This window comes from Sciurus carolinensis, chromosome 7 (assembly GCF_902686445.1).
Source record: "Sciurus carolinensis chromosome 7, mSciCar1.2, whole genome shotgun sequence".
Lineage (NCBI taxonomy): Eukaryota > Metazoa > Chordata > Mammalia > Rodentia > Sciuridae > Sciurus > Sciurus carolinensis.
The window spans coordinates 126,188,025-126,198,737 of NC_062219.1; the positions used below are offsets into that span (position 1 = coordinate 126,188,025).

General features: G+C 33.1%; 1 protein-coding gene across 1 annotated transcript; it reads right to left on the reverse strand.

Annotated features, from left to right (window-relative positions):
- Nucleotides 1-9,541: 9,541 nt before the first annotated feature.
- Nucleotides 9,542-10,504, reverse strand: LOC124989373 (olfactory receptor 10-like). The gene has a single exon (XM_047559251.1). The coding sequence runs from the start codon at nt 10,502-10,504 to the stop codon at nt 9,542-9,544; it is 963 nt and encodes a 320-aa protein (XP_047415207.1).
- Nucleotides 10,505-10,713: the final 209 nt, after the last annotated feature.

The window sequence follows — 10,713 nt, forward strand, 5'->3', positions numbered from 1 at the left end:
TCAAACGAGTGTCCTTAATGACTCTCTAAATAAGAGAGGAAAAAAAAACTTATATTACAAATTGAGCAAATTGTCAGCAAAATGAGTTTCCAACAGCTATGTCTGTCATGATTTAATATTTTGCAAACCTTAAGCATGGTATTTCTGTATTGAAAAACTAATGAAAACTAATGTCATTATTTCATTGTTATTTTTGCATAAAGATTTTTATCCTGACCAAAAGTATCACCTAATACAAATTAATAATGAATTAGTAATATAAATGGTCTACTTGGTTATTAAAGTCAGTCAAACAAAGTTTTGAGAGAGATTCTCTAACTGTATTTGCATCTACTAAGTTTAAGATGTCAATATTTTAATATATGTCTGAGACAGTACTCTTCTGTAGTTGACAGTGTTTCTGTCTGATACAGGGTGCCCAAATGTTCTCACCTAGTCATTATTCTGAATAAATCCAACTGATGATACTATATCAAAAGCTATAGAAACACGTAACAACCAAACATTTTTTAAAACGAAATTAATGGGTTTATGTTTCCTGATTTTAAAATTACTACAAAGGTATAGTAAACAAGAAAATGTGGTACGGTATCAAGGGAACAGAATAATGCATCAATAATCACTAATATTTACAATGGCTTAGTTTCTTCTTGTTTTTCTAGTTCCTTGTGGTTAGATTGTTTATCTTCTTTTTTGATGTAATTATTTATTGTCATAAATGTCCATCTTAGAACTGCTTTTGTTATATCCCATAGATTCTGATATGCTGTGTTTCCATTTTTGTCTGTTTTTTAAACTTTCCTTTCAATATTTTCATTGACCTTTTGGTTATTCAGGAGTGATTTATATTTGTGCATTTTCCAAAGTTTCTTCTGCAACTAATTTCTAGTTTTATATCATTATGATCAGAAAAAGAAGAATGTGCATTTTGTAGCTGTTGACAGGAATATTCTCTGTATTTCTGTTAGGTCCATTTTATCTAGAGTGTAATTTAAGTCCAATGTTTTCTTACTGATTTTCCTTCTGGATGATCTATTCATTTTTGCACATGAGATACTGAAGTTGCTTCTATTATTGTATTGCTGTCGATCTTTTCATTCAGTTCTGTCATTATTTGCTTTGTGTATTTAGAAGCTATGATATTGGATGTATGTATTTTTAAAATTCTTGTTTTATTGCTGAATTGACTCCTTTAACATTATATAATGTTTTCCTTTGTCACTTTATTTCTGAATTAAAGTCTATTTTATATGATTTAAATATAGCTATACCATATCTTTTTTGGTTTCCATTTTCAAGGAATATCTTTCACTAGTCCTTCATTTTCAATCTATATGTATCCTTATAGGTAAAGTGAGTCTCTTATGGGCAGCATAATTCAATCACATTTTGTTTTTTATTGGAGAATTTTATCTATTATATTCAAATTAATTATTGATAGGTAAGGTCTTACTACTGCCATTTTATTAATTATTTTCCAGTAGTTTTATAGATTCTGTCTTCTTTTTTCCTCTATTATTGTTTTCTTTTGTGGTTAAGTGCTTTTTCTCTAATGGTATGCTTTGATTCTTTGCTTTTCGTGTGTGTGTGTGTGTGTGTGTGTGTGTTTGTGTGTGTGTATGTGCATGTGTGTGTGTGCGTGTGTGTGTGTACACTTTAGGTTTTGCTTTGTGGTTACAACAAGGTTTACAAAACACATCCCATAGTTATAGCAGTTTTTTAATTAATTGATAACAAGTTAACTTTGATTACAAAAACCAAACCACATTTTTAATCCACTACATATGCCACATTTTGAATTTTGATTTTGCAATTTATAGCCTTTTATAATGAGTATCCCTTACCAGATTATTGCAGTTATTTTTAAATAGTTTCATCTTTGAAACTTGACAGTAAAGTTATAGGTGATTTACACATCAACATTACATTATTATAATATTTTTTAACTATATACATACTTTTTTCAGTGAGTTGTTTATTTTCAGATATTTTTATATTACTCAATAGTATCATTTCCTTTCAGCTTCAAGAACTCCCTTAGCATATTTTGTAAGATAGATATGTTGGTGATGAAATTTCTGTTTTTTGTTTGTCTTGAAAGTTACCTTTCTCTATCATTTCTGAAGGACAGTTCAGCTGGGTATACTGTTCTTATTCTTGGTTGGCAGTGTTTTCCCCTTCATCGTTTTGAATATATCATCCTACTCCTACTCTCTCCTAGACTATAAGATTTCTGGAGAGAAATATGTTGCTAGCCGTATTGAAAATTCCTTATTTTTTATTTTCTTCTTTTCTACTGCTGTGTTTGGAATCTTCTTTTTGTCTTTGACTTTGAGTCTTTGCTTATATATATCTTGGGATAGTCTTATTTAGAGTGATTCTAATTGGAGAACCTTGAATTTCCTGTACCTAAATATTTATATCTTTCTCCAGGTTTGGGAAGTTTTCTGCTACTGTTTGTTTAAATAAACTTTCTACCCCATTGTGTCTCTTTCCTTTCTGAACTCCTATGACTCAAAAATGTTCTTGGACTCTTTCCCATGAATTTCATAAACTTTCTATATTCATTCTCATTCTTTCTTTTCTCCCCTATCTTCATTTTTTTCAAATAATCCATCTTGGAGTACATGGAGTCTTTCTTCTGCTTCATCACTCTGCTGTTGATGTTTCCATTGCATTTTTAATTTAATTCATTGTATTTTCAGCTCCAGGATTTCTGTGCGACTTTTAAAAATTATTTAAAACTCTGCTAAATTTCTTGTACTGGTCAATCATTATTTCCTAATTTTGTTGATTTGTTTCTTTGTATTTTATTGAAGTTTGTTGAGCTTTTTGAAAACAATTGTTTTAAATTCTTTGCAGGTAAGAAGGCCATAAATTCTTTGCAGGTAGTTCATGCATTTCTTTTTCTTTAGGATTAGTCTTTTTATTTTATTTTATCTACTTGGTGATGTCATACTTCTCTGATTGCATCAATGTCTGCATGTTGGAATAAGTAGGTACTTACACTTTGTCTGGAAAAGACCTTCAATTATCAGCATGTCCAGAGATTCTGGGCAGGCTATCTGGTATGGTTCTGAAGCGTAGGGCCATTGACACTTTCAGTGGTGAAGACTAGAAATTGAATCTGCCTTAAAGACTTGAAGCCTGGGGCTAGAAGGCCCTACCTAGCCTTAAGTTGGGTCTGAAGGCTCAGTCTGTGGATATTGAGATGGAGTCTTCTTATTGCTGAGTTTTTCTTCACAGTCTAATGTTGGATTTCTAGGTAAAGTCTTTTGCTTACTTCTCTTTCTTTCCCCTAATTAGAGCATATATCTCTTTGCAGCGTCTTGACTGGGATTGGTCGAAGGGTGATGTGGGTAATGCAAAACTATCCTTTCTACCCTAATATGGTCAACTGTTGTTTAACTATATAAGAAATTGCCATGATATTTTAGAAATTGATTGTAACATTTTCACTCCCTCTGTTATACATAAGATTTCCAGTTGTTCCACATTCTTGCCAATGTTTAATAATGTAAAAAGTCTTCTTAAATTTAGTTATGCTAATTGGTATGTGGTGGTATCTCATTATGCTTTAACTTGCATTTCTTTGGTTTCTAATGATACCACTTTCACTTTAAGTGCACTTAATATTTTGTGATCATTTTACATTTACAGAGAAGTTATGGCGATAGTACAGAGACATCTCATACATCTTTTCCCTAGTTCATGCTAGTGCTAGCATCTAACACAACCATTGTACAGTTACCACACTAAAAATTATATAGGAGACTGTTCGATTATTATTACTAAACTACAGATGAATGTCTGTACCTGGATCAAGTTATCTATGTATTAGGGCATCTTACTTCTTCCTTTTCTATAGGTCTATAGGTCTTTATCTATAAACATATATGTCTGTTATCTATAAATATTTTAATTCCTGTTGTATTTCACTGCTTAAGATGTCCAAAATAAGTTTGGTGGTGAAAGCAGGTTTTTTTGCCTTGTTGCTAATTTTAGGAAGAAAGCATTCAGTCTTTCATCATTGACAATGATTGTAGGAGTAGATTTTCCATTAATGTACTTAACCATGTTGAGGAAACATTTCTATTTCTAGTTTTTTGAGATATTTTGTCATGAAAGAATGTTAAATCACAGGATTTATGTTCTTTATGATGTTAATTAGGTGAACTGTGTCACTTAGACACAGATATTATTGTGATGGGCTGACAGATCTCGTTCCATGAGAAAGTTATAGGCCAGACAGACTTCATTTTTCTCTGAGACTCCATGTTATGTAGGAAGTAAGCTTCTCTTATGGGAACACCTGACCTCTGTACCCATCAACAATTGCTTAGCTTCTCCCATGGGAACACCCCGCTTCTGTCCCTATCATCACTTAATGTGACACGTTTAGCAATATAACATGACAATTCTTATGTAATGAAAAATTGCTCTCTTTTGATTCCTATTGCTCCTAAACAATGTACCATGTAAATGGTGATTGTATGGATGTTAGTAACCATCCTTTTGTTTGTACCCAGGTAAGGGTCGTTTTGACCCACGTCCCCCTCTGTTGATGATCTCATGATGTTAGTTTGTAATTTTGAATCATAGCAACAGACACTTATGATTGAGGTGATTTTTGGTATAAGAACCCCTACAATCCTATGGCCAGGTGTGTTCTTCCAATAGCCATTTTTTGGGGCATTGTGTGAGACTAGTCGCTGGCTTAATAAAGACTCTCAAATTTGAACTTCTCAGTGGTGATCAGTCTGTTCTTAAGTTGCGCCCCATAACATTAGAACAATCTTGTTTTCTAATAATAAAACCAAATATGGCTTAATGTATTATATTTTTATTTGTTTTGGATATGATTTATTAACATTCTGTATAGATTCTGAGTCTATGTTCATCAGAGGTATTGGTTTGTAGTTCTATTTACTTTTTTTTGTGCTGTTGTTTTTTAAGCAGAGAAATGTTGACTTCATGAAATAAGGCCTATGTGATCTGACTTCATCTTAATGACTAAAGCCATACTGACCTCCTCACTCCTCCCACACACAAATATGCTTTATCTTTAGTGCATTGTAAGACTTCCTCACCTAGAATGAACTTCCTTCCATTTGCTAATTCATACCCTAACATTGTGTTTATTATGACTACTGCTAATTGAACATTTTAACCCATGTATTTGGTGACAACTTGAAGTAGAATTACTGGTGATTATATATATGAATGTACTTATTGTACACACACACACATATATATATATAGATAGATAGATAGATAGATAGATATATACTAAGCTTTAATAAGTATTCTCCCTTGAAGTTTCTAATGTTGATAAACCAACTTAGACACTTATTAGCCATGTAAAAGAAATCTGTCTGCTCATATTCTTGCTAACACTTGGAATTACCAGTCTGTTTAGTTTAGATTTTTGGTTAGTATAAAATTATGGGTCTAATATTTATTTATATGATACTAATGTGGCTGAATATCTTTTTGTGTATTTGACTGGTAATTTAAATATGATTCTTTTGGGAAGTATGTCTTCAAAAACTTAAGATATATTTTCAATTAGGATTTTATGGTTTTGTACCTTGATTTGGGGGTGTTATTTATCTATTCTGGTTTAGCCTTTGATGTTACTAGCATTGTAAACATCTTTCTACACTTTATGGTTTGCTTTCCCCTTCCTTAATGTCTTGTGATTACCAGAAATTTCTAATATTAATGAAGTCCACTTTACATGTCAGTTCCTTCTGCATGTTATTTATTCATTAATTATTAAAAATAACTTTGCCAACCCCAACGTTATGAAGATATTCTCCAATGTTATATTTTTTGTTTTGCTTTCTACATCAATATCTATAATTGTATGATAATTATTATCATTATTTTTTGGTACCAGGGATTGACCCCAAGAGTGCTTTACTACTGAGCCACATACTTGGCTCCCCCTTTTTAATATTTTATTTAGAGTTGCTTAGGGCCTTGCTTAGTTGCTGAGGCTGGCTTTGAACTCGCGATCCTCTTGCATTAGCCTCCCAAGCTGCTCAAATTTACAGGTGTGTGTGTGTGACGTGTGATAGTTTTTGAGACCTAAGTGTCAATATTGATTTTACATGTACATTCAATTAACAAAGTATTTATTTTATTAAAAGACTGACTTTTCACACTTCTTTTCATTGCCATGATTTAAAATAATATATCCAGTGTTCATATGAGTCCTTTTATGAATTCTATATTTTGTTTCATTATTCCCTTTGTCAATTCTTATACTGAAATAGAATGTCTTATTGTTACCTCCTTATTACAAATCTTGAGGTATAGATCACAAGACCTCTAAATTTGTTCAGGAGCTAAGAATTACAGATCCACTTCATTAATATAATGCAAAATCCTAAGCAAATTAGTAGCATTTTAATCTAGTCATAAATATATTGAAAGGAGACTAGATCATGACTATATTGATTTTTTGGTAGGAATTTAAAGTTGTTTTAATGTTAATAAATTGAACTATGTAATTGTCCTATTAGCAAAATAAAAGGGAAATAATATGATCATTTCAATATATTCACTAAAAGTCTTTGACAAAATGCCATATGGACCTCATTGTCTCATCATTTTGTGAATAGTTGAAAATTGTGTTATATAACCTGGTGCAGTGGTGCACGCCTGTAGTCTCAGGGTCTCAGGAGGATGAGGTAGGAAGTTCACGAGTTCAAAGCTAGTCTTAGCAAAAGCGAGGTGCTAAGCAACTCAGTGAGAACCTGTCTCTAAATAAAACACAAAATAGGTCTGGGAATGTGACTCAGTGGTCAAGGGCCCCCGAGTTAAATACCTGGTACCCCAGGCCCCCAAAATTTTACTATACATAAACATTAGTATACTTTTAAGTTTTGAAAAAAGATGAAATGGTATCATTGTGACTTGAGTCTGTAGGACATGAAGTTAAATAAGAAGACCAATACTTCATAATCTCATTTATTTGTGAAATCTAAAAAAAGTTGAATTAATTGAAGCAGACAATAGAATAATAGTTATTAGGGGCTGGGTAATGAGTAGTACAGTGGGAAAGGTGTGGTTTAAGGATACAAAATTTCAGTTATATATTATGTATAAATTCAAAATACTTATTGTACGTAAAGGTGATGATAGTTAAGAATATACTATAAACCTGAAAATTGCTTAGAGAGTAGATTTTAAATGTTTTCAATACACACAAATGATAAATGTGTGGTAATACATATTTCAAGTAGCTTGATTTCATCAGTCCATAACATATACATGTATCAAAACATCATATTTGTACCATAAATGTATATATTTTTGCTAATTAAAGGTAAATGCATTTTAAAAAGTAAAAAAAAAAATGCTTACATCAAAACACACATAGCATACTGAAAATATATAGGGAACTTCCCTAATCTGATAAAGGGTAACATTTACATCTAACAAGAAGCAGCATAGTCGTGAAAAACAAACATTTTAATGGAAAATTTCCAGAGTTATAATTATGATATATTACCAAGAAATGGCACCAAAATTTCATGGTCTGTACATGCACTGGTGATATTTAAAATATCACTCCATGCTTCTGAAACCCAGGAAGATCACAGTGAAGGCCCAATTGGAGCAGTCACTGTCTAGTAGCCCACACTTCTCTGTACTGGTTTAATATCAGGTCTCCAAATGGAGATTGAACTCTGCAATTTTTCTCTTTAATTCTGTGTGTCCAATAACTCAGTTTCCAGTTTAACGTTAAGTAATTCCTTTCACATGAACATCAAATTTTAAGAAAAACGAAATACAGAATATATCAGTATATTTAAAAAGTCTAAATATAATTACAAAATCTATTACCTATCTATTCCATTAAATAACAAATACCATATATATAGAAATTCTTGTGAAAAGTCAGATATTAAAATTTTTCCTAGAGAATGATTGGTACTAAGATATTTGTACTATTGGAAATCTGACTTTTCAACTCCTATATATCCTCCCCAAATGGTAGATACACAGACAAATATATATTTCCATATGTTGTTATCAAAAAACAATAGCATTTTTATTTTCATAGTATTAAATGTGTGAAGGTTGGATTGAGGAAGAAGAGCTGATTATGTACATATTACTTGAAAAATGGTAGAAATTTTCACCATGTTTTCAAGCAGCTCATTTTCTATATTTTGTGGGAGGAATGAGCTATATATCCACTGCCCAGATACATTTGGAAAGGGCGTGTATGTCACATTCATAAAATGACCTATTGCATTACAATCTTTGAGAGTGGGTACTCTTTTCCACTTTATTGTAACTTCACCTAAATGAGCATTCAGTCTGTTTTTCTCCCCTATTCCCTATGTACAAGAAGATACATTGAATGTAAGTTTTACATTTGTAAGTGATACAAATGTAATGAGATACATTGCTAATAGGAATGTTCTCTTTCAGATATTTGGACCATTTACAGAGTGTATATAGGAGACTCTTAATTGTGTCAAGTCCAAACACCTTTATCAAAATACAGACCTTTCATTCACCAACAAATACATAATATAGTTCTTAAAATGAGGTATTAAAGATATATGTCCCATGTACAGGGAAAAACTCAGAAGCTATTAGATTTCTTGTCACTAAGTTTGGAGAAAAATTATTATTTTGTTCCAATTTAGCCTGTTGACAAGAGCTGTGATAATGCTGATCAAAAATGATTGAACAGGGGCTGGGGAGATAGCTCAGCTGGTACAGTGCTTGCCTTGCAAGCACAAGACCCTGAGTTCAATAGTTCAATCCCCAGTACCACACACACACACACAAAAAAAAAAAAAAAAAAAAAAAAGAAAAACATTGAACACCAAGAATTAAATACACACTATTAGGCAGCAAGATGTTTTTTAGATCAATAGGCCACTGCTGAAATATGTATATGTGCACGTATTCTCCATGTGTGTTGTATGAAGAAAATCTTCTGTAAACTGAGATATAGAGTTAAAGAAATATGCTACGGAGGCTGTTAGATACATGAAAAAAGAGTTGGAAGCATTTCGCAGAACTTATTATACGTATGCCCTTCTTTCTTCAGAGCAATGTAGATGACCACAGTATCTACTTGACTCACAGAGAATGTCATCCTAAAATTGATTAAAAGAAGATCTAAAAAATTTGTGCTTCCAATATCCTGAAAATATACAAAGAAGAAATGAAGTTTCATCTTGTAATGTTCATTACATTGTGGCTTAATTTAGTTATTTCCTGATCTTTAAACAAGTCTCAGGATTCCTACCTTCACCAATAGTCTTAATGTGTTGTGGGATAAGAAGTCATATGCTTATTAATTGAAAACTTCACCAGAAAAGACAACATAGACTAACCAGAATGCAAACATTTCACTAACATTTGGGAATACTCATTAATTTTAGAGCTCTATTTCATAATATCTGGAAGAGAATATTCACTCATTGGAGGGGTGGTAGGAATGATGGCAATTAGCAGTAGGTATTGTGGAAGTGTGAAGTTTAAATGACGAGAAGACTGCATTTTCCTAAGCCAAGTTCCACCCTTGCTCTTGTTCTCTCCCTAGTAGCTTGTTTACTGCTCTTTTAACATCCTTATTTCTCAAGGTGTAGATAAGGGGGTTGAGCATTGGAGTTATGAGTCCATAGAAGAGTGCAAGAAGCTTGCCCTTCAATTTGGCTGAGTTACTCTTGGGTGCCATATATGCATAACCACTAATGGCAGAGCCATAGAACATGATGACCACCAGAAGATGAGAGCCACAAGTGTTGAAGGCCTTCTTTCGACCTTCAGAAGACTGAATCCTTACTACTGCTCTGAAAATGTTGATGTAAGAGAAAAGAATTAATGCAACAGGAATAACCTTTATGACCATCACAGCTGCGTACATCTCCACCTCATTGATCCATGTATCCACACATGATAATTGTAGCATGGCAGGTACCTCACAGAAGAAACTCTCTACTTGGTATTGGCCACAGCGAGGTAATAGGAAAGTCAACACTGTTTGCACCAAGGAGTTGCTGAAACCAGTCATCCAAGCCACTGCTGCCAGTTGTTGGCATAGCCGAGAATGCATGATAACCGTGTAGTGGAGAGGCTGGCAGATAGCTACATAACGATCAAAGGCCATTACTGAGAGAAGTACACATTCGGTAGATCCTAGACCTAAGAAGACAAAAAGTTGAGCTATACAGCCCACGTAGCTGATGCTTCTTTTGTGACTATGTATATTCATCAGCATCTGGGGGACAGTGGAAGTTGTATAGCAGAGGTCCAAAAAGGAGAGATTAGCCAGAAAGAAATACATAGGGGTATGGAGTCTGGAGTCAAAGCGGGACAAGAAAATGATAGCTGAGTTTCCAAGGAGCGTCAATATGTAGAAGATAGAGATGACCACAAAAAGAAACATTTCTAGTTTGGGCCATTCAGAGAAACCTACTAGAACAAAGCCACTGAGGTGATGGAAGGTGGTGTTGAATCTTCTCATTGCTGTGGCACTACTTGCTGGAAACATCAAGGCTAGAATTTTGAGATCCTGGTTATTATGTGCTTGGAATTTAAAGTTGGCTTGTGGATCTGCATGCAATAGGAAAAATGGAAAGGGGACGTTGAAACAAATAAAATCATGAATATATTTCCTTTTATTACCTCAGTAAGAAAAATAGTACCAACAGTTACACAGCTCTATTTTAGCAA